General features: G+C 41.1%; 1 protein-coding gene and 1 long non-coding RNA gene across 6 annotated transcripts; both read left to right on the forward strand.

Moving 5' to 3' along the window:
- The first annotated feature begins 5,299 nt into the window (after positions 1 to 5,299).
- Positions 5,300 to 24,047, forward strand: LOC129048348 (alpha-1,3-mannosyl-glycoprotein 4-beta-N-acetylglucosaminyltransferase C-like). Of its 5 annotated transcripts, none has more exons than XM_054522850.1 (6): positions 5,303 to 5,488; positions 5,615 to 5,744; positions 6,411 to 6,556; positions 6,864 to 7,072; positions 8,172 to 8,328; positions 22,736 to 24,047. In XM_054522850.1, exons 4-6 carry the CDS (start codon positions 6,965 to 6,967, stop codon positions 23,869 to 23,871), a joined length of 1,401 nt encoding a protein of 466 aa, XP_054378825.1. In that variant the 5' UTR covers positions 5,303 to 5,488; positions 5,615 to 5,744; positions 6,411 to 6,556; positions 6,864 to 6,964; the 3' UTR covers positions 23,872 to 24,047. The 5 variants fall into 5 exon arrangements, with proteins under 5 accessions (XP_054378819.1, XP_054378825.1, XP_054378829.1 ...); XM_054522854.1 differs by having other exon boundaries at positions 5,316 to 5,488; positions 8,175 to 8,328; XM_054522840.1 differs by lacking the exon at positions 6,411 to 6,556 and having other exon boundaries at positions 5,316 to 5,488.
- LOC129048355 (uncharacterized) lies at positions 8,336 to 9,919 on the forward strand. The gene is made up of 2 exons (XR_008510630.1): positions 8,336 to 9,410; positions 9,525 to 9,919. It is a non-coding gene; the product is annotated as an uncharacterized LOC129048355 (long non-coding RNA).
- Positions 24,048 to 25,018: the final 971 nt, after the last annotated feature.

The raw sequence follows: 25,018 nt of genomic DNA on the forward strand, positions 1-25,018 counted from the left end.
TCATGCCACTGCACTCCAGCCTGGGCAACTGAGCAAGATTCCGTCTCAAAAAAAAAAAATTCACATGGAGCCAAAAAAGAAGTAGGATAGCCAAAGCAATTCTAACCAAAAAGAAGAAGCTGGAGGCATCACGTTACCAAAATATACAAGGCTGCCATCCAAAACAGCAGCATGGGGTACCGGTACAAAAACAGACACACAAACCAATGGAACAGAATAGAAAGCCAAGAAATAATGCTGCATACCAACAACCATCTGATTTTCCACAAAGTTGACAAAAATGAGCAAGAGGAAAAGGACTCCCTATTCAATAAATTGTGTGGGGATAACTGGCTGACCATATGCAGAAGACTGAAACTGGACCCCTTCCTTTCACCATATGCAAAAATAGACTCAAGGTGGATTAAAGACTTAAATGGAAAATCTAAAACTACAAAAGCACTGGAACATAACCTAGGAAATATCATTCTGGACATAGGACCTGGCAAAGATTTCATGATGAAGATGCCAAAAGCCATTGCAACAAAAACAAAAATTGACAAATGGGACCTAATTAAACTAAAGAGCTTCTGCACAGTAAAAGAAACTATCAACAGAGTAAACAGACAACCTACAGAATGGGAGAAAATATTTGCAAACTACATGTCCAACAAAGGTCTAATATTCAGAATCTATAAGGAACTTAAATAAATCAACAAGCAAAAAACAACCCCATTAAAAAGTAAGCAAAGGACATGGACACTTTTCAAAAGAAGACATACACATGGCCAACAAGCATATGAAAAAATGCTCACCATCACTTAATCATCAGAGTCAAATCAAAACAACAATGAGATACCATCTCACATCAGTCAGAATGTCTACTATTAAAAAGTCAAAAATTAACATGCTGGCAAGATAGCAGAGCAAAAGGAACACTTATACACTGTTGGTGGAAATGTTAATTAGTTAGGGAGTGTTAAGCCACTATGGAAAGCAGTTTGGCAATTTCTCAAAAAACTCAAAGCAGAAGTATTGTTTGACCCAGCAATCCCATTATTGGGTATATACCCAAAGGAGTATAAATCATTCTGCCATAAAGACACATGCACACATATGTTCGTGGCAGCACTATTCACAATAGCAAAGACATAGAATAAACCTAAATGCCTATCAGTGGTATACTAGATAAAGAAAATGTGGCACGTGTACACCATGGAACATTATGCAGCCATAAAAGAAAAACGAAATTGTGTCCTCTGCAACAACATGGATGGAGCTGGCAGCCATTATCCTAAGGGAACTAACACAGAAACAGAAAATGAAATACCACATGTTCTCACTTACAAGTGGGAGCTAAACATTGAGAACATATGGACACAAAGAAGGGAAAGACAGACACCTGGGCCTACTTGAGGGTAGACAGAGGGAGGAGGGTTAGGATGGAAAAACTACCTATTAGGTACTATGCTTATTACCTGGCTGGCAAAGTAATCTGTACACCAAATCCCCATGACAGGCAATTTACCTCTATAACAAACCTGCACATGTACCCCTGAACCTAAAATAAAATTTTTTTAAAATTGGCAGCATAGCCAGGCACAGCGGCTCAGGCCTCTAATTCCGACACTCCAGGAGGCTGAGGTGGGAGGATTGCTTGAATCCAGGAGTTCCATACCAGCCTGGGCAACGTAGTGAGATTCGGTCCCTTAAAATAAATAAATAAATAAATAAAAAGTAGCCATGTGCACCTGTAGTCCCAGCCGCTCAAGAGGCTGACATGGAAGGATTTACTTGAGCCCGGGAGGTCGAGGCTGCAGTGAGCCCTGATAACACCACTGCACTCCAGCCTGGGCAACATAGCGAGACCCTGTCTCCAAAAAAAAAAATTTTTTTAAGACACCACAGGTGATTATTCTCTTCCGCATCTTCAAACTCCTGGCAGTACTTGTCCATGAAATTTCTATAATACCCAGAATTCTTTATCCATGATAATGTCCTTTAAATACCCAACCACAGAATCCAATTCTGCACCAGGGGCTGTACAGATGCAAGAAGTGGACAGGCTCCTCAGAGGCTACCATCGCACCACCGTCGTTGCCACATCCACCCCGCCTCCTACCCTGCCCGCAGCTGAGCTCAACCTTGCTCTGAGCCGGAGGCCCCAATCCGCAGCGAGGGTGCGTCAAAGGGTAGGTCTCCGCGGGCACCCTCCGAGGAGGAGCGCCCCAGCCTCTGCACCTGCACCGCGGCAGCCTTGCGCCCCGCAGAGTCTGCGCCTGCGCGCCAGGCTCCGGAAGCAGCCTCCAGCGGCTGAGGCTGCGCCGGGCGCTCTCTACATCGTTCTTTTAAGGAGTGTTCCTTGGAGACCAGGAGAAGCAGCAGAAGAATAGGAAGGAGATAAGGATCAAGAAGAGGAAGGAGGAGGATGGAAAATATGGAACCAAAGAAGAAGAGGGAAAGGGGAGAGAGAAACTGGAACGTATTCTGAGCATGTGACTTTATTAAAGCAACATCATTACCAAAGGAAAGAAAAAAACTGATTTTCTTTCAGATCTAGTTCTTTTGAAAGAGGGTGTCTTGCAAGTGCACACTGCAATTCTAGACTTATAAAAATGATAGCATTATATTGCCATCATTTTTTCCTTAGATAGCGGCCAATGGTATATGCTTTCCAGAGCAGTCTAGGAATGGTGGGCAGAATAGCGCTGGGAAAGACAGACTTAGGATATTAATTATTAAGGACAATAAAGAAGGCAACAGATAAAGAGGAGTGGTGGAAATTTTTAGGGGAAAAGGACAGCATGTCTGGGATAAGTGAGAATTAGAAATTGCCCAAGGAAACTGAAAATGGTCCATTTGTGGAGACAGATTTAATTCTTCCCTGAACTCCCAGAGAAATTGCCACACTTGGGAAGCTGTGTTGCTCAAATGACACTGTTGGAGAGCTTCTGAGTCACTTGACCTCTGTTGCCATAAAGTCAGATTTCCATCCATCCTTCTCATTTTTATTTGTGAAAGGAAAATAAATCTTGGGACCTCAAACTCACTAAGCCAAAGAGAAAAGTCAAGCCTGGGAATTGCGGAGTGCAAACCTGCCTCCCATTTTGGTTCCTAAGTAAAATGACAACAAAAATGAAAAGCCACATACCTCCGTCACGTTTTGCCCACTTGTGGGTCCCAAGATCTTTACCCTAAAGAGCTTCCGTTGAAAGTTCACCATGGCGATGTAAATTGATGGCTTATTTTCACAGGTGCTGGGGAGAAGCGGACATAGGACAGAACACAAAGTCATCCCTCTGCCCACCTGAGACAAATACATATCTGATTGTTTCCTCTGCCTATTGTCTACGCTATCTTATGTAAAAATACAGATTCACTGGGCCAAACACATGAATGACTATTTTTCCCTACCCCCCCACATGAAAATTGTGTATTTCTCTATATCCTGCTCTTTCCCCTTTAAATATTGAAGCCCTCAAAATTATCTTTGGTGAAAAGCCTGGGAGACCTGTCTCCCAGGCACATGTCCTTAACTTTGGTAAATAAACCTCCTAAAATGACTGAGACTTGCCTTGGTCATTTTCCTTGATTGACAGGTTCGATATGTTCACCAGATATTAACAAGAGGTTATTGCTTTGAGTCATTTTTACTCTTTTTTCTTGTAATTGATTTAATGTTTTAATTGAACATGTATTATATTTATAATTGAGAAAAAACCAATAAAACTATTTTTTTGTTTTGTTTTTCTTTTTTGAGACAGAGTCTCACTCTATTGCCCAAGCTGGAGTGCAGTGGCATGATCTCAGCTCACTGCAACCTCTGCCTCCCAGTTTCAAGTGATTCTCCTGCCTCAGCCTCCCAAGTAGCTGGGATTACAGGTGTGCGCCACCACACCTGGCTAATTTTTGTATTTTTAGTAGAGACGGGTTTTTGTCATGTTGGCAGGTTAGTCTCGAACTCCTGTCCTCAAGTGATCCGCTGGCCTTGGCCTCCCAAAGTATCGGGGAATCTGCCCCGATATTCACGTAGTTTCTTTTCTATTTTTCCTAAGCGTCGGCCGGCTTGAGAAATAAAGGGACAGAGTACAAAAGAGAGAAATTTTAAAGCTGGGCGTCCGGGGGAGACATCACATGTCGGTAGGTTCTGTGATGCCCCACAAGCCACAAAAACCAGCAAGTTTTTATTAGAGATTTTCAAAAGGGGAGGGAGTGTGCGAATAGGTGTGGGTGACAGACATCAAGTACTTAACAGGGTAATAAGAATATCACAAGGCAAGTGGAGGCAGGGCGAGATCACAGGATCACAGGACTGAGGCGAAATTAAAATTTCTAATGAAGTTTCGGGCACCATTGTCATTGATAACATCTTAACAGGAGACAGGGTTTTGAGATCCACCGTCTGACCAAAATTTATTAGGCAGGGATTTCCTCTTCCTAATAAGCCTGGGAGCACTATAGGAGACTGGAGTCTATTTCATCTCTGCAGCCTCGACCATAAGAGACGGCTACGCCCAGGGGGGCCAGTTTAGAGACCTACCCGTAGGAGCACATTCTCTTTCTCAGGGATGTTCCATGCTGAGAAAAAGAACTCAGCGATATTTCTCCCATTTGCTTTTGAAAGAAGAGAAATATGGCTCTGTTCCGCCCGGCTCACCAGCGGTCAGAGTTTAGGGTTATCTCTCTTGTTTCCTAAACATTGCTGTTATCCTGTTCTTTTTTCAAGGTGCCCACATTTCATATTGCTCAAACACACATGCTGTACAATTTGTGCAGTTAATGCAATTATTACTTGGTCCTGAGGCAACATACATCCTTCTCGGCTGACAGGATTAAGAGATTAAACTAAAGACAGGCATAGGAAATCACAAGGGTATTGATTGGGGAAGTGATAAGTGTCCATGAAATCTTTACAATTTATGTTTAGAGATTGCAGTAAAGACAGGCATAAGAAATTACAAAAGTATTAATTTGGGGAACTAATAAATGTCCATAAAATCTTCCCAATCTCCACATTCTTCTGCCATGGCTTCAGCCGGTCCCTCCATTTGGGGTCCCTGACTTCTCGCAACACCAAAGTGCTGGGATTACAGGTGTGAGCCACCGTGACCTGCCAAAACTATTTTTATTTGGAGAAAAATGTGACCGCTTACAGTCCACAACCCTAGATCCAGATCGGAATCCTAGGAAACTGATATTAGATCTTCCTCACCACCTCTTTCACCAATGAGCTGGTGCTGGCTGTGAGACTGGGTGTTGGTAATCAGTCCCCATTCAGGGAGAACAATGGTTGTCATGGGAGGGGGTGTCATTTGAGATCGGTGACTAACTTTATCTTGCCTCAGAGGATGCACACACCTTCTGGCCCCATCCCAGGGCCCCCAAACATTTTATTTTCTTCTTCTTAACTTTGAGGAAAGCCCTGAACATTCAAGTGGTGTAGAGGTCAGGTCAGTTACTGTGCACCCAGAAAAAAAAAATCTCATATGAAACTACAGCTCCAGTGAAGGTGAGGACCTTTTCAATCTCCTTATTTACTGTCCCCTCAAAAGTTCTGGGGGACTGGAAGTTTCCTGCCAGAAAGGGAAATTGTCCCTGGGACCTCTGACTTGATGCCATTCATAACCTACCTTAGGTCCTTAACAAGTGCTTAGAAGTACCATGTCTACATTTTTGTTCCATGAGTCATCCAGAAGAACAAAAGAAACTGACATGAAAAAGAGTCAGGAAAGATGAATGCCTAACCAAAAAAGTCCAGACTTCAGGTAATGGAGAGGACTGCCCTGGAAGAATCTGAATTTGCTCCCAAAGCCCCTGAAAAGCAAACCCCAGTGATATATAGGAAAGACAGTCTCTGGCATCAGGCAGGAAAACCTGTGGGAACATAGGGCCATCACATCTAAATACAAGAGGAAATGGTGGCTCAAGGTTCAGGTTTGGAGAGGACAAAGTAACCCACGGTCTTTTCTTCTTGGAGCTATAGCCTGGAGCTATAGCCTTCGGAAGTGGCTTCAATGTGTTCTGATCCCATTGAAGACTGTACAAAGAGATGAGGAAGAGGGTACTTAGAAACTGTTTAAAGATTTCCACCTCACAGAACTGGCTCAGCATGATGCAAATCGACATCTGTACGAACATAAGAGTTAGCGGTAGACAGGGCGCAGTGGGCACTCTGGAAAGGATAGAGCTTGGCGGGGAGAGAGAATTAAAGGCTTCAGATATCTCCTTTAGAACATTCCATGATGCTTAGTGTAGTATATATATACAAACTAGAGTAAAGTCTGGAAAATATCTTCCTGGCTCCAGAGAGTCAGTAGGGTGAAGCAATCAATAGGCTTTTGTAAGATTCTTCTACTACAAATACCCATTAGAGATCATCCCCTCTCAATTCCCGACTCATTCCCTCATCATCCCTTCCTTACCTCCTCTAGGAATGCTGTCTGGTTCAAATGTGTGAATAAGAAATGTTCTCTATAATGCACTTGGAAACTCCTATTAAAACAGAATCAAGCTCTCTTCTCTTCACCTTGTCTTTGGTAGAAATCAGGTCAGGGACTTTGGAGGTGGGGCAATCAAGGTAAGAAAGAGCTCTGGAAATTTAGTTAAACATTGGTGTCCAGAAGAAGGAAAATGAAGGAATGGATAGGGAGACTTGCAGGCAAGAGGGGGCAGCTGTAGCTGTGATATTAAGAGCACTTTGCATACATTTTAAACATCTGTTTCTCAAACATGAGAAAGGCATAGTTCTGTGTGGAAGGGGAAAAAAATCATTAAGGATCCTTAAGTATATATATAAGAACCTGGGTTTAATATTACTGGCTTTGGAAACTATACTTATTCAATGATAATATCTTGTAATTTTAATTTTTTTATATTACCATCAGATGAAAACTTTTCTCAGTAGTGTGTAAATTTCAGACATCTGAGAATACATCGAAGGATCACAGATTGGGAAACAGCTCTGCAAGTTCCCAACCCCAGCACCATGAGATATTTTCTATGGAAACTCATCATTATTGCAACAGCAGTAGTGCTCCCAATTTTCTATTTCATTGATGAAAATCCCTTTGATACTGCAAGTTTCCTATCTTTGGTGAGTATCAGAAGTTTTAAGTGGGGCAAACTTACCTGGACTGAATGAAAGAAGGCATTTATCTGAGTGTATATTTAAATGAAACTGTCACAAATGCTATAGACATTCAAAGAAGAAAAAAGACAAGCAAGTTTGAGGAATCAACATATATTTCCTTGACGGAGACAATAAGGGATGGTGGCACTCTGGAAGAAATAGAATTCAGGGCTGGGAAGAAATAACACTGATTTAATGCTTTGGCAGAGTTGGCCTTTTTCTTTTCTTGTCTTTTCTTTTTTTAAAAAAAAATTTTTTGGTATTTTTAGTAGAGACAGGGTTTCACCATATTAGCCAGAATGGTCTCGATCTCCTGACCTTGTGATCTGCCTGCCTCGGCCTCCCAAAGTGCTGGGATTACAGGCGTGAGCCACTGCACCTGGCCCAGAGTTTTATGGCCCTTTTCTTAATTGATGAGGTAGAATTTCTTCTTGTTTGGTAAGTTTCCCATTATAGAAAAGTTCCCTTGGTTGTCAAGTTATACATTATCCCCCATTTTCTGCATCAGGATCCTGAAGCTCAGAACAGTTAAGTCATTTCTCCAAGTCAAGAAAAATTTTAAGGAGCAAAGAAAACTCTGCCAGAACCCAGAAAAGGCAAAGAAAAGAAGGGAGGGTGGTGAATGAACTCGGAAGGGTGAAATGCCACCAATGGGAAAGAATTTAGAGTGAAGCACTGGGGTGATCTTACCTGGCCTCCTGTATCTCTCACGCTTAACACCTGTTATGCCCTCCTTGTGATTAGGTGATCCATATCAGGCTGTAATCAAAAAGGATAATTGTGGGTGAAGAATGGCAGAGATGGACATTATCTCATTCCCTACATAAAGCTAAGGAGAGCTAGAGAAATCCCAACTCCCTTTACTCCAGGATCCATAATCTATATATTTAAGAACCCCTGGGATAGGATTGTTTCAGAAGATAAGGAAGAAGTTTGAATTGAGCCTGAGCCAACCTGCCCTGTATCCTGAAGATGATTTCATTATATCATGCAAACAGAAATGTAACTAGCCATTTTTCCCAAACGTGATGAATCGTAGAGCTGAAACTTACTCTTTTCTCAGAAGGAAAAGGAGATGGTAGCTTGGCAGAGAGCCCGAATGCAGATCAATCCTGGTAGAACAAACCACGTGAAAACCTTCAAAGATATGCAGAGAAACTCAGAACCGCTTAAAAATGTGAACTCCCACATCTTGCTTGGAGCCTTTCCCACAGAAAAAAGTGAGTGTCCACCAGGGGTCTAGATCATCCAGGTCAGGCAAGGGTAGAGAGGGAAGGCAAGTGGAAAGGAAAGGGAACAGATAACTGGGGAAGAAAACAGGGATGCTGAAATGAAGGACCAGGCCTATAGAATTTGACTGCAAAAGATGGCAATTCTGACTCCATGAATCTCCCAATCCCTCTTCTGATGAAACAAGGAAGATAGTGGGAAAAGTACAGAAGAAAACTATGGGAAGGGGGACTGAGTAAAAGGGAAAGAAGTCGGGAGGGGGCAATGTAGTGTCTTGAGTGGGTAGTCCCCTCAGGTTCTGTGGGGCCCTAAAGGTCATCTAATACCTTGCTACGCATGCTGTGGTCCATGGACTGATAGCTAGTGTCCATGGACGTCAGTAGCGTCTGGCAGCTTGTTAGACATGTAGAATCCTAGGTCCACCCCAGACCTACAGAATCAGAATTTTCATCTTAACCAGACCCCCAAGCGATTGGTATGCACATTAAAGCCTGAGAAGTATGCTTTAGTAGATCTGGGGCACAGAGATGATTCTGGAGAGCGCAGCCAGGACTAGGACATGTTTCAGATGAGCAAAATCAGTTTTGATGCTTTTTAGACTCTCCATATGATAGAGACCCTGCCCTTTTCATCCTCAGTGTGGGCTACCCTTGCAGTCTTTATAGAACTTCATTTGTAGTAAACAAACACATTCTCATTGTAAACTGTTTCCATACAATACATTGTAGGTGTATACATATTGTATAGCAAGTAAAAAGTGACAGTTCCTTTTTCTCCCTCATTCCTCTCCTCTCCCCCAGAAGTCTAATAAGTACCCTTCTTGAGATCCAGATATCTTTCTAACACTTACACATATGCATGTCTGGGGGATTGTAAAAGGCCATCTTATATGTATTGTTCTGAGATTTGCTTTTTTCATTCATTCATATATGCACATTGGCTGGGTTTGGTGGCTCATGCCTGTAATCTCAACACTTTGGGAGACTGAGGCCGGAGGAATACTTGAGTCCAGGAGTTTGAGGCTATAGTAAGCTATAATTGTGCCGATGGTCTCCAGCTCTGGGCCACACAGGTGAGACTCTTTGTCTTTTTTTTTTTTTTTTTTTTTTTTTTTTACTTTTGTAATGCCCAACCTTGTTTTTACTAACCCTGTTTTTAGACTCTCCCTTTTCCTTTAATCACCTAGCCTTGTTTCCACCTGAATTGACTCTCCCTTGGCTAAGAGACCCAGACAGACTCCATCTTGGCTCTTTTACTGGCAGCCCCTTCCTCAAGGACTTAACTTGTGCAAGCTGACTCCCAGCACACCCAAGAATGCAATTAACTGATAAGATACTGTGGCAAGCTATATCCGCAATTCCCAGGAATTCGTCTGATTGATAACGCCCAAAGCTCCGGGTCTATCACCTTGTAATAGTCTTAAAGCCCCTGCACCTGGAACTGTTTACTTTCCTGTAACCATTTATCCTTTTAACTTTTTGACTACTTTACTTCTGTAAAATTGTTTTAACTAGACCCCCCCTCCCCTTCCTAAACCAAGGTATAAAAGTTAATCAAGCCCCTTCCTCGGGGCGGAGAGAATTTTGAGCGTTAGCCGTCTCTCGGTCTCCGGCTAATAAAGGACTCTTAATTCATCTCAAAGTGTGGTGTTTTCTCTAACTCGCTCAGGTACAACACTTTCACTTTAAGTTCAGGGGTACATGTGCAGGTTTGTTACATAGGTTAACTTGTGTCATGGGGGTTTGTTGTACAGATTGTTTCATCACCCAGGTATTAAGCCTAGTACCCATTAGTTATTTTTCCTGATCCTCTCCCTCCTCCACCTTCCACCGTCCATAAGCCCCAGTGTGTGTTGTTCTCCTCAATGTGTCCATGTGTTCTCATCATTTAGCTCCCACTTATAAGTGAGAACATGCTGTATTTGGTTTTCTGTTCATTCTTGCATTAGTTTGCTAAGAATAATGGCCTCCAGCTCCATCCATGTCCCTACAAAAGACATTATCTCCTTTTTTATAGCTGCATGGTGTTCCATGGTATATATGTACACATTTTCTTTACCTGGTCTTTCCCTGATGGACATTAGGTTGACTTCATATCTTTATTATTATGAATAGTGCTGCAATGAACATTCGCATACATGTGTCTTTACAATAGAACAATTTCTATTCCTTTGGGTATATACCCAGTAATGGGATTGCTGCATCAAATGATATTTCTGTCTAGGTCTTTGAGGAATCGCCACACTGTCTTCCACAACGGTTGAACTAATTAACACTCCCACCAACAGTGTATAAGTATTCCTTTTTCTCTACAACCTCACCAGAATCTATTGGCTTTTGACTTTTTAGTAACAGCCATTCTGACTGGTGTGAGGTGGTATCTCATTGTGCTTTTGATTTGCATTTCTCTAATGATCAGTGAAGAGATTTTTTTCATATGATTGTTGGCCACATGTATGTCTTCTTTTGAAAAGTGTCTGTTCATTTCCTTTGCCTACTTTTTAATGGGGTTGTTTGCTTTTCTCTTCTTGAAAATTTGTGTAAGTTCCTTATAGATGCTGGGTATTAGACCTCTGATGGATGCATAGTTTGCAAAAATTCAGGAGGAGACCCTGTCTTGAAAAAAAATGTATGTCTTGGTGAGTTTTTCCTTACCTCATTCTTTTTTTAACTGCTGTCATCAACATAGTACAGATGTAAAAAAATTTACTTGACCATTCTTATTGATGAGCTCTCAATTGTTTTCAAGTTTTTCTACTATAAACATCACAATTAATATATTTTTGCTCATATGTAAAAATATTTCTATGAGAAACATACCTGTATGTGGAACTAATGAGTGAAAGAGCACATACACTTTAGATTCGTATTGATACCTCAAAATTGTATGGAAAAAAGCATACTATTAATCATGTCAGTTTATGGATATCTATTTCCTCATAATCTTGCCAGTGCTGTTGTTGTTTGTCAATTTGAAGGGCAGAAAATATTTTCTTTGATTTGGTGATATTTGTGGTAATTTGATATCCCTGATTATTGTGACAGTTGAGTTTTTTATGTTTAAGGGTCATATTTATTTACTCTGTGAATGGTCTATTCATATCTTCTGGTAATTTTCTACTGTGTTGGTTGCTTTTTGTTGTTGATTTCTAGGAGTTTTAAAATATATTATAAGAGTACTCATTTTATATATTTTATATATATCATTACATTTGTCTATTGTTAAATATGTTCCTCTTTGCCACTTGTCTTTTGTTCATGATTATTTGTCATATGAATTTTAAAAGTCTTATGTAATCATATAAAGGAAAAATGAAGCAGGCAAAGAAAAAAAGAACATTTTCTATAATCAAATTCATTCATGGTTTTTATGGCTTCTAGGTCTTATGACTGTTTTGGGAGAAAAGTCCCTATTACAACATTATTTTTGGAAAACTTTTACTATATGCTCTTCTAATACTCTTCTGTTTTTTCTTTTTCATGTATAAATATTTCACAGTTTAAATTTATTTTTAATTAGGATCTGAGATAAATAATGAACTTTATTTACAAGTGGTTATCCTGTGATCTCAAAACAATTTACTGAAAATTCCATCTTTTCCTCCCACTAAGAAGAAATGCCACCTTTGTCATAGAAATGCCCATATGTCCATGGGTTTATTTCTGAAAATCATTTTGTTCCATTTACTTTTTTAATGTTCCTGTACTAATTCCATATGATTTGAGCTTCTAATGGTTTATTGTATATGTTGTTAGACTAATACTTCCTCCCCCGCTTATTTATGTACTATTTCAAATTATTGTCTATTCTTTATTTTTTCTCCTCCAGATGAATTTTTAATTAGCTTATTAAACATCATGAAAAAATACTCTTGACTGAGATTTCATTAAATATATAGATAAACTTGGAGTTCATTGATATCTTTATAATACTGAATCATAGCCGGGCATGGTGGCTCACGCCTGTAATCCCAACACTTTGGGAGGCTGAGACAGGGGAAATCACTTGAGGTCAGGAGTTCAAGACCAGCCTATCCAACATGGTGAAACCCCGTCTCTACTAAAAATACAAAAATTAGCTGGGTGTGGTGGCAGGCACCTGTAATTCCAGCTACTCGGAAGGCCGAGGCAGGAGAATCACTTGAACCCGGGAGGTGGAGGTTGCAGTGAGCCAAAATCATGCCACTGCACTCCAGCCTAGGACCCAGAGTGAGATCCAGTCTCAAAAAAAAAATAAAATAAAATAATAATAATGAATCATACCATTCAAGAATGTGTTATGTATCTATATGTATTCCAGTCTTCTTGTATGGGCTTCATTAAAGCTTTGTCATTTGTCATAGGTACATTCCCCCATATATTACAGTTCTTCACACTATGTGGCTTCCTTTTCCACTATGTTTGATAATTGGTTATTGTAAGTTTGAAAAAATGCTAGTGCTATTTCTGCGTTGATCTCTTATCTATCATCTTAATGAACTCTCTTGTTGGTTCTTTTTTTTTTTTTGAGATGGAGTTTTGCTCTTGTCGCCCAAGCTGGAGTGCAGTGACACAATCTCGGCTCACTGCAACCTCCGCTGCCTGGGATCAAGCAATTCTGCCTCAGCTTCCTGAGTAGCTGGCATTACAGGTACCCATCAGCATGCCCAGCTAATTTTTTTGTATTTTTAGTAGAGATGGGGTTTTGCCATGTTGGCCAGGCTGGTCTCCAACTCCTGACCTCAGGTGATCCGCCCATCTCGGCCTCCCAAAGTGCTGGGATTACAGGCATGAGCCACCACGCCTGGTCTCTCTTGTTGGTTCTAATCGTTCATCAGATTCTCCTGAGTTAGCTATGCAGACCATCATATTATTTGCAAATAGTGGCAGTTTTGTCTCTTTTCAACATTTCTCTCTCATTTCTTACATTATTTCATTGACCATTATAAGTAGAAGCGAGCATCTTTGTCTTATTCCTCACTTCGATAGAAATTCTTCTATAATAGTTCATCATTATGATGTTTCCTTAATTTTTTAATTTATATGTGTCAAAGGATAAACAAAGTTTTGTGCTGCATTTGAGGTTTACAATATATCAAAAGCACTTTTATCTTAATCTCTTCAGAGAGGATACAGTAGGTGGACTGCAGTATCAAACAATGGAAATCTCACTCAACTTTTCGTAGAGTTAAGGTACAAAGAGTTTAGCCTAAAGCAGGTATATCAGTCAGGATTCAACCAAAGAAACAGAACCAGTAGGAGATATGTTAAGAGATTTATTGCACTAAATTGGTGACTGTGGGAGCTGAACGGCAAGTCCAAAATCCATAGGTAGGTCATCAAGATGGGGAGGCTGGAATGCCAGGGCAAGAACAGAAACTGCTATCCACAGGTGGAATTTCTTCTTCTTCAGAGAAGTCTCAGTTGTGCTCTTTCACCTGATTGAATCAGGCCCATCAGTCAATCTCCCTTGTTTTCTCCTCCCATGAGGTAATACTGTCCTGAATTTGATGTTTATACTTCCCTTATATTTCTCAATAAACTTACAATTAATAGATATGTAATTATTCCAAACTAATATTATTATTGCCTGCTTTTTGTGTTTTTGTTTGTTTGTTTTTGTTTTGTTCTGAGATGGAGTTTCACTCTGTCACCCAGGCTGGAGTGCAATGGAGCAATCTAGGCTCACTGCAACCTCCACCTCCTGGGTTCAAGCGATTCTCCTGCCTCAGCCTCCCAAGTAGTTGGGATTACAGGTGCCCACCACCATTCCCAGCTAATTTTTGTATTTTTTTAGTAGAGACGAGGTTTCACCATGTTGGCCAGGCTGGTCTCAAACTCCTGACTTCAAGTGATCCACCTGCCTCGGCCTCCCAAAGTGCTGGGATCACAGGCGTGAGCCACTGTTCCCGGCCTAATTGCCTGTTCTTAAATTTTATAAAAATGGTGTAAAACTGTGTGTGTTTTTTCCAGAACTTGCTTTTTTCACTTAATACTGTGTTTGTGAGATTCCTTTTACTTCCTATTCATTCTTTTTCACTTAACGTTACATTTGTATTATACTATGTGTAAAACATTCGACTTCGTGTTGAATGAACCATCACAATGTTTTGATTCATTCTCCTGTTAGACTCTTAGGTTACTGCCAGTTTTTTCTATTACCAACAATGTTGCTATGAATATTCTTGTACACAAATATTTATGAACATGCATGAGCAATTATTTAGGGTATATTCCTAGGAGTAAAATTGCTAGATTATAGGACATGCATATCTTCCACTTTATTAGATTTTGCCAAATTGATCCCTAAAATGGCCTACCAAAATAAAAACAAAAAAGCACACCCATCACAGTTATTACTGGTTCATGCTCTAATGTGAATTATGTTTTAAATAAATCAACATACTAAAGATTGTTGTAAATGACTTATCAGTTTATTCTCACCATCAAGATATGAAGTCCTGTTGTTCCACATCTTTGCCATCTGTTAGTATTGTCGGATTTTCTTTTTTTTTGAGATGGAGTCTCACTATCGCCCAGGCTGGAGTGCTGGAGTGCAGTGGCGCGATCTCGGCTCACTGCAGGCTCCGCCCCCGCGGGGTTCACACCATTCTCCTGCCTCAGCCTCCCCAGTAGCTGGGACTACAGGCGCCCGCCACCTCGCCCTGCTAATTTTTTGTATTTGTAGTAGAGATGGGGTTTCACCGTGTTAGCCAGGATGGTCTTGATCTCCTGACCTCGTGATCCGCCCGCCTCGGCTACCCAAAGTGCTGGGATTACAGGCGTGAGCCACCGCGCCCGGCCGGATTTTCTTTTTTTAAAAGAGATGGCAGGGTTCTCTCTATGTTGTCCAGGCTGGTCCCGAACTCCTGGGATCAAGCCATCCTCCTGCCTCAGGCTCCCAAAGTACTGGGAATACAGGCATGAGTCACCATGCCTGGCCCAGATTTTTCAACTGCTGTAATTCTTCGGTTTTAATTTGCTCTTCCCCTGACTACCAGTAGGTTGAGCAACTGGTATTGATCATGCATGCCTGTATCTATTGACCATTTATAGTTTTTTGTCTTTTGTGGCAGGCCAATTCATAAATTGTGTCTATTTTCTTAATAATTTTTGTATTTATAATAATTTTTAAAATCTTCATTTATCTAGTTGTGACATATTTTCATTCTTAATATTATTTATGTTTTCACCCTTTCAAACTCGTTTAGGCAGGGCACAGTGGCTCACGCCTGTAATCCCAGCACTTTGGGAGGCCAAGACGGGTGGATCACCTGAGGTCAGGAGTTCAAGACCAGCTTGGCCAGCATGGCAAAACCCCATCTCTACTAAAAATATATAAATTAGCTGGGCGTGGTGACAGATGCTTGTAATCCCAGCTACTCAGGAGGCTGAGGCAGGAGAATCGCTTGAACCCAGAGGTGGAGGCTGCAGTGAGTCGAGATCTCACCATTGTACTCCAGCCTGGGTGACAAGAGCAAAACTCCGTCTCAAAACAAAAACAAAAACAAAAAACTATAGGTTTAGTTGATTAATCTTGTCTAACAAACACCTCTTATTGATCTTTTACAGTTTTTAATCTATTGTATTTAATTACATGCTGCTTTTATCTTCTTAATTCCACATTCTGCTTCCGTTGGTTTTATTTTTGCCTGGTTTCTTTATTTTCTCATTTTATTTATTCCCTTTTCATGTTGCTTTCTAGAAAATACACTGAAAGATGTTACTTCTCTACATCCCACTCCCACTTTAACCATGTCCCACAGGTTTTGGTCTACCGTGTTCTTATTTCCACTTATTTCTAAGTACCTGGTAATTTCCATTTGGATTTCCTCTTTAACACAAGAGATATTTAGAACAGTGATTGTTCATTTCCAAAGGGATGCTTTTAGACTTTCATGATTAGTTTTAGCTTTACTACATTATAATCAAAGAATATGATTACAACATTCAGGAAAATTAAAATTAAAATTGTCTTCGTGGTCTAATACATGGCCAATATTTTCTATGGATGTCTGAAAGGAATGTGTATCATCTGAAGAGCTGATGAGCACCACACACATACACACATGTACACATGATTAATTTTGTTAATTGTTTTAGTAAAAACTGTTTCTTGATTTTCATTTACTCAATCTATTGATTTCCAGAGAGGCTAAATGTTTCCCAGTGTGATTATGGATATATTTATTTTTGCTTGTATTTCTAAAGTTTTATTTCATATGTAGCTTTGAAATAGGTGAGTTCTATTTGTAACATTAGAACAATTTTTTTTTTCAGTACTATATAGAGCTGGATTTCATTTAACATTGATGTTAAATTAAGTATTTTTCCAGGTACCCCTCTTTCCTATTAACCTTGGGTCCAATTCAGAAATACATGGAGGTTGGATAGGGGTTAAATGAAACATCTCCCGCTTTTTTCTTCACATGAAGCTGGGTTGAAGAATGTGCCTTGGATCCAAGAACATAATCAGCTTTCGAGTACATCCCACCACCTCCTGTTCCAGTGTCCTCTGGTCTCAGATTTAAAGAAACAAAATAGAAACCCAAGAAATTGGGTCTGTAGAACAAGCACTTAACCATTCAGATGAACAGAATCTTGCTCATGTTTTTCACTGCACTGAGCGCGGAAGTCCATCAAAGCTGAGAAGGAGGTTGCATATGCACATTACCTAAAATAACCCAGCCCTAAAAATAAACTGGGGGTCAGTGCATGTCAGAGTGGCCATCTCAGTAAAGAAATAAGCCAATCAAGGACAGGGAAGCAGGAATGAGAGATTCAAGAAACTTCTGCATGAGAAGATGGTTATTCCAATTTAAGAAAAGCATGTGCCAGATTACTACAAGAAACCCAGGGCAGTTCTCATCCCACACACTCTCTTCTCATAAGGCTCCATGTGTCTTCTTTTCTGACCCTATCTCCCACCTCCTCAACTTCTGATTCCTTCCACTGTGCCCTCTAGAATTCATGGTCAATCATCAGCAAAGTTCCCTTCTCTCGGTACAGGTGCACTGTCCACGCTCCTATCTAGTTACAGCCTCTCCACCTTCACACTAGATTCCACCTCCTCTTGACCACTCGTTAACATCACTCAAGCAATTTTCTCTATCTTGGGCCATAGATTTTCCCTCCCTCCTCTTATCATGTGAACACACTATAATATTTTTCAAATCTTGATAAAAGAAAGAAAACCTCTCTTAAGACCACAGGTTTTTTGCCTTCGCCTTTTCACCAAAATTACTCTTGTCTAGGTAGACCATGGTTTCCACATTGTTGTACCCACTGGTCAGCTTCCAATCTCTATCTTACTTGACCTATCACAGCATTTGACACAATAAATCACTCTCTTCATTCAACATTCCCTTCCAATGCTTCCAGGATTCCAAACTCTTCTGGTTTTCCTCCAGCATTGCTGGTAGACCCTCGGTCTCTTTCGCTGGTTTATCTTCTCTTTCCAACTTCTAAATGTTGATGTACCCTAGAGCTCAGTCCAGACTCACTGTTTTGGTGACCTCATCTAATCTCACAGCTTTAATCCCTAACTATATGCTAATTCCTCCCAAAAGTATAGATCCAGCCTTGATCTACCTGTGGTCCTCACTGGCCTCTGCAGCAAGAATATGTGTCCCATTTCCCCTGTCACTGACAATCCTATGAGCAGCTGCTATTGAAGTGTTTGGCTAGAGAACATGTGGTCTTTTTCCTGTCAGCTCAATCAGGGCTTTGTGATTCTCTTGCTGAACCAGTTCACTTTGGCACCATGTACCCTCCTGAAGTCTGACTATGACACCTGTTTGATCTCCATAGGTTGCAATAGTATTTAATAGAAGAAATAAACCTTTGAAGGGGTGGCCTCATCGGGTGGAACAAGAGACTTGAGAAAAGAAAGAAACACAGAGACAAAGTATAGAGTAAGAAAAGTGGGCCCAGGGAACCAGCGCTCAGCATACAGAGGACCCGCGCTGGCCCCAATCTCTGAGTTCCCTTAGCATTTATTGATCATTATCAGGCATTTCTCGGAGAGGGGGATGTGGCAGGACAATAGGGTAATAGTGGAGAGAAGGTCAGCAGGAAAACATGTGAACAAATATCTCTGCATCATAAACAAGGTAAAGGAAAAAGTGCTGTGCTTTTGATGTGCATATACATAAACATCTCAATGCCTTGAAGAGCAGTATTGCTGCCAGCATGTGCCACCTCCAGCCCTAAGGCGGTATTCTCCTCTCTCAGTAGATGGAATATACAATCAGGTTTTACACCAAGACATTCCATTGCCCAGGGACGAGCAGGAGACAGATGCCTTCCTCTTATCTCAATTGCAAAGAGGCCTTCCTCTTTTACTAATCCTCCTCAGCACAGACCCTTTACGGGTGTCAGGCTGGGAAACAATCAGGTCTTTCCCTTCCCATGAGGCCATATTTCAGACTATCACATGGGGAGAAACCTTGGGCAATACCTGGCTTTCCTAGGCAGAGGTCCCTGCGGGCTTCCGAAGTATACTGTGTCTCTGGGTACTTGAGATTAGGGAGTGGTGATGACTCTTAACAAGCATGCTGCCTTCAAGCATTTGTTTAACAAAGCACATCCTGCACAGCTCTTAATCCATTTAACCCTGAGTTGACACAGCACATGTTTCAGGGAGCACAGCATGGGTAGGGTCACAGATCAACAGCATCTCAAGGCAGAAGAATTTTTCTTAGTACAGAACGAAAGTATGTCTACTTCTTTCTACATAGACACAGTAACAGTCTGATCTTACTTTCTTTTCCCCACAACCTTGAAACAGAATAAGATCTTTCTGATTCAAGTACCTTTTTTCTGCTTCTTTTTTTTTTTTCAGACAGGGTCTTGCTCTGTCACCAAGGCTGGAGTGCAGCGGTGAGATCTTGACTCACTGCAGCCTCTGCCTCCCAGGTTCAAGCAATTCTCCCACCTCAGCCTCCTGAGTAGCCGGGATTACCGGGGTGTGCCACCATGCCCAGCTAATTTTTGCATTTTTAATAGAGACGAGGTATCAACACGTTGGGGGTGGTCTCGAACTCCCAACCTCAGGTGATCCACCTGCCTCTCGGCCTCCCAAAGTGTTGGGATTATGGGTATGAGCCACCATGCCCAGCCTTGATTCAAGTACTTTAAAAATTTAAGGGACAGATCTAAACTATTTATTATGTCCAAAGAAGATTAAGTTCAGGAGTGCTTATGTTTGTTGGTTTTAATAACACAAAGAACTCTCAATGAAAAACTACCTTTTTCTTTAAGTTTAGATGCATTTTTAATTGGATATGTTTTAAAATATCAGTATGAACTCATGATGTGTTTTATCTTTTTTTTTTTTTTTAATATTTCTAGCTCTGTCCACAAGGGACTAGAAATGACCAACCCACTAGCAATGAGCACCCTTGGTGCCGGATCGTAGACTCTAAATCTCATTTTCCACTAAAAAAAAAAAGGGGGGTTCCTTGTAAAAAATGGATGATTCCAAATCCAAGGCAAGAAATGTCATAGCAGATAGCAGAGAAGCTTTTAAAAATAACTAAAGTTGTATCAAAACAGCTCAGGATCCAACTTCAAGAGGTTACTTGCCAAAGACAGGACAATTTAAGCATCAATAAGAATAAAATTTCCAACAGGCCATGGTGGCTCACACCTGTAATCCCAGCACTTTGAGAGGCCAAGGCAGGTGGGTCACTTGAGATCAGGAATTCAAGACCAGCCTGACCAACATGGTGAAACCCCGTCTCTACTAAAAATACAAAAATTAGCTGGGCATGGTGGCGGGCACCTGCAGTCCCAGCTACTCAGGAGGCTGAGGCAGGAGAACCGCTTGAACCTGGAAGGTGGAGGCTGCAGTGAGCCAAGATTGTGCCATTGCACTCCAGCGTGGGCAACAGGAGCAAAACTTCATCTCAAAAAAAAAAAAAAAAAAGAATAAAATTTCCATGGTTTGAAACACATGAAATACATGAGTTTATAAGGATCCCCAACACACACACACACACACACACACACACACAAAACCTGACACATTTTGTTGTAATGCCCAACCTTGTTTTTACTAACCCTGTTTTTAGACTCTCCCTTTTCCTTTAATCACCTAGCCTTGTTTCCACCTGAATTGACTCTCCCTTAGCTAAGAGACCCAGACAGACTCCATCTTGGCTCTTTCACTGGCAGCCCCTTCCTCAAGGACTTAACTTGTACAAGCTGACTCCCAGCACACCCAAGAATGCAATTAACTGATAAGATACTGTGGCAAGCTATATCCGCAATTCCCAGGAATTCGTCTGATTGATAACGCCCAAAGCCCGGAGTCTATCACCTTGTAATAGTCTTAAAGCCCCTGCACCTGGAACTGTTTACTTTCCTGTAACCATTTATCCTTTTAACTTTTTGCCTACTTTATTTCTGTAAAATTGTTTTAACTAGACCCCCCCTCCCCTTTCTAGACCAAAGTATAAAAGAAAATCTAGCCCCTTCTTTGGGGCGGAGAGAATTTTGAGCGTTAGCTGTCTCTCAGTCGCCAGCTAATAAAGGACTCTTAATTCATCTCAAAGTGTGGCATTTTTCTAACTCGCTTGGGTGTAACATTGTCACCATTTGAGAGTGCTAGGGAACCAATTCATTATTTTATTTTGAAAGCTGATAAAAGGGAACCAGCATTTATCCTGCTTTTCTATATGAACTACAACTGGGTAACCAAAGAGTAAATGAGGGGAATTTTTTCTTTACAGAAACATTCCAGATAATATACGAAGCAGGAATGCTCAACTTAGAATATCACCATATTGCAACCTGTAATATATTAACAGATCTAGGCATTGAACATCAAAGGCTGCTAACATCATAAAAACAGAAGCAGCCTGTTTTTATGTCTTTCATCTGTGCCTTCCGATGAAAGAACACATCACCAATGCATGAAGTATTATTGCCCCAAAATCTAACCTGAACTTGATCAAGTCCTCATACTCATATTTTCTACAAACTCTTTATGATTCATATCAGCCAGTTATTTTGCCAAAGAATGTTATTTCCTCTCTGATCTGAGTATTGATTTGAGTTATTTGACATTCTTCAACTCAATGTTTCCTCTGTTAGCTTCTATTTCTGTAGTTTCTTTCTGATTGATTTGTTTCTCTTCCATTACATTGAAGCTTCTTGTTTCACACTAATATTTGAGGATCTAGGGTGAACGGTGAACTTCTTCCCTCTAAGAGCCATCCCTGTTTGCCTCTTTGTAAAAGTGGGTTGTGATTATGGAAACGTGCCTCATTCGCTTGTAAGGGGGGAGTGACATGTGGGATCACTTCTGATGTTCTCTTCAGCCCCAGGACTCATACCATGCACTTTCCCCTAGCAGAACATCCACTTTATTTAGACAAAAATACTTAGGACTTTAATGTGAGAATGGACATTGCCACCACCAGCCCCTTGGTGGGCACTAGCCCAGTGGTCCTGGAAATAGTTCTATAATTAAGTATCCAGATGACCATCCCAGGGCTCATTCCTCTACTTTATATTTGGTGGCTCTGAACTTAGAAATTTTTGAGGCCTTTTGTGGAAAGATGCACCTGTGCAGTTGTGTTCTTTTGCATATCTTTTGGACTATGCATTCCTCTGCTTATACTTCTCCACCAGTCCTGTTCTGTAGTCTCTCTGTCTTTCAGGAATTCTCCAAATTTTGTGATTCTCCAAATAGTGTGGTTCAGGGCAATCTTTCTGTTTTTTTTAAGTGGAATTTTGTTTTTGTTTTTTGGGGTAAGAGTGTTGGAAGTTTTGGTTTGTTTGTGTGTGTGTGTGTGTGTGTTTGTTTGTTTTTGAGACACAATCTCACACTGTTGGCCAGGCTACAGTCCAGTAGCTCAATCATGCCTCACTGTGGCCTCAAACTCCCGGGCTCAAGTGACCCTCCCACCCCCACCTCGAAAGTACTTGGCACCACAGGCATACGCCACCATACCCATCTAGTTTTTTTGAAATTTTTGTAGAGGTGGGTTTTGCCATGTTGCCCAGGCTGGTCTTGAACACCTGGGCTCAAGTGATCCTCCATCTTGGCCTCCCAAAGTGCTGAGATTCACGTCTGAGGTTGAAATTATAGGCATGAGTTTAGTGGAATTTGGGGTAGGAGGAATTTGGGGTGGGGCATAGCTGCAAATATTTAGTTTGTCATCTTTATCCATTTCTCCCACAATTGTTTCCAACAGCGGTGATTTTAAAAAGAACTCTCAACTTGTGACCATATATTAACTCCTAATATGGTCTGTAGTCAGTCCTGGGAGAGAGAAAACGTAAAATAACCACAGGAATATATAAAAGTTGGCATACGGAAAGACCTAAGAGAATATCATAGCCTTACCCATAGCAAATACTTTCCTAATTTCTCTAAATTGACAAAGGTCCTTTTTCTCCCCAATCCTAGAACTGCTGACCATAGGGATTTCTTCAGTGCAGCGTCCCCAAGGAAGCTACCTCTTGGACACCCTGCAATCTCTCTTCTTTGCTTCCTCCTCGTCTGAACAGAAATACTTCACTGTTTTGGTACACCTGGCAGATCCTGATCCCAACTGGCTTGATCAAATGATCTCCAGTATCTCAACTCTCTTTCAACCATATATCCAGGCCAGACAGCTAGTAGTGATCAACACTCCTCTTAAAAGCTATCTTCCCTTAAAGAACCTTAAGAAAAACTTTAATGACACTCCCACCTATGTAACCTTTCGCTCCAAGCAAAATATGGATTATGCCTTTCTGATGAACTTTGCTACCAACCACTCTGACTATTTCCTGATGATCGAAGATGATGTGAAATGTGCTCCTGGATTTGTCTCCCAGATTGCTACTATACTGTCTGCCTGGGAAAGGAAAGCTTGGGTGACTCTGGAGTTCTCTAGGCTGGGCTTCCTTGGAAAACTCTTTCATGCTAGAGATCTCCCCTGCTTTGTTCGTTTCCTTCTCCTCTTCTACCAAGAAATGCCCTGTGACTACCTTCTCTCCCATTTCCGTGACCTTCTCATGCAGAAAAAACCAATCCAATTCTTCCCCTCCCTCTTCCAGCACATGGGCAATTACTCCTCCTCTGAAGGCCAATTGAATAGCCTCACAGATAAAGAGTTTGAGGAAAATGACATTGGCCCTCCTGGCAACCCTGCTGCCACCATTCACACTAGTCTGAATGTTACCAATGCCTCTGTTCTCATGAATGCCTATAGTCTGGATAAGAATTTCTTTTATGTCAAGGAGGCTAAGGCTGGCAGCCACCTGACTGTGGTTTTGGACATACCTGCTACAGTGTTCCGAGTTCAGGTGCTGACTGGCTCTGAACTGAAAGAGGAGAATCAGTTGAAAGAGGGACAGGTAGAACTGGGCTATGACTCTACCAATCGGATTAATGACTGTGATGACTACATTCTGCTGGGGCTACTAGTGAATGGCATCCTGGATAAGCAAGTGTTATCTGAAGAGTCTGGGAAGAAGGTGAAATGTGTGAGATTGCTTGTAACAGCCACTCTGCCCTCGGGATTAATAGTAAGGCACATCAACCTCTGGATTAAGTAACATTTAAGTAATACATGGAGACTTCAGTAGGACTTCTGGGAGTGTTCGGGTTGGAGGTAGAGTCTACAGAAGTAACAAAACATTAAAGTCTGGAAATTGGTCAGGTATATCTCTTTACTGGGTCCTTTCAGGATTCTAAGTACAGAAGACACAGCATGTTGAAAGGCCAAGAGAAGGTAACATCCTTTCGGTCACCTTCATGGGTGGTCCTAGAGTCATGGGTGGATAGAAGGGGTTTCTTAAGACATTCTCTGGTTTTCTTTTCCTTTCTTTCTTTCTTTCTTTCTTTCTCTCCTTCTTTCTCTGTCTCTCTCTCTCCCTCTTTTTTTTATGCAAAGTCTCACTCTGTCACCCAGGCTGGAGTGCAGTAGCATGATCATAGTTCACTGCAGGGGCCAACTCAACTCAGGACCCAAGCAATTCCCCCACCTCTTCCTCCCAAGTAGCTGGGATCACAGATGCATGCCACCAGGCCCAGCTAATTTTTTTTTATTTTTTGTAGACATGGGGTCTCACTATATTGCCCAAACTGGTCTCAAACTCTTTGGCTCGAGTAATCCTCCCACTTCAGCCTCTCAAAGTGCTGGGATTACAGGCATGAGCCACTATGCCCAGCTCCTTCTCCAGTGTTCTATCTAAAAGGGTCTACCATCCAAAATTCTTTCCTTGGATCAGTAATGCCAGACCTCTATAAAGAACAGGAACATATGAATGAGACTAAGTGATGCTCATGTCAGAAGACACTAACAGTGCATGAGAGGAAACAAAAGTCCTTCCACCAGCCAGGAAATGGATTCGTTAAAGATAACTTCCTATGTGACAGGAAAAAGTTGATCGGCTAAGAACATGACTCATTTCTCTGTGATCTCATTTTTCCATTATAAGGTATTCATTCATTCCATAAACGTTTATTTGAGTACCTTTTATGTTTAGGCACAGTTCCCTTCTACATAATCAGCCAAAATGCCAGAGCATTCCTTTGTAAATACTATTAAAATTACTAAAAATAATTTGCTGTGATTTCTGCTAGCTTCTCTAGTCATATCTATGGGATTATAAGTAACTTGGGTGTTTCTGATAGGAAACACTGGCTATTTTACTAACATCTTTATTTCAATTTGACTATGAAATCTTTATTTCCAGAAAA

The sequence above is a fragment of the Pongo abelii genome, chromosome 1 (genome assembly GCF_028885655.2).
Source record: "Pongo abelii isolate AG06213 chromosome 1, NHGRI_mPonAbe1-v2.0_pri, whole genome shotgun sequence".
NCBI lineage: Eukaryota > Metazoa > Chordata > Mammalia > Primates > Hominidae > Pongo > Pongo abelii.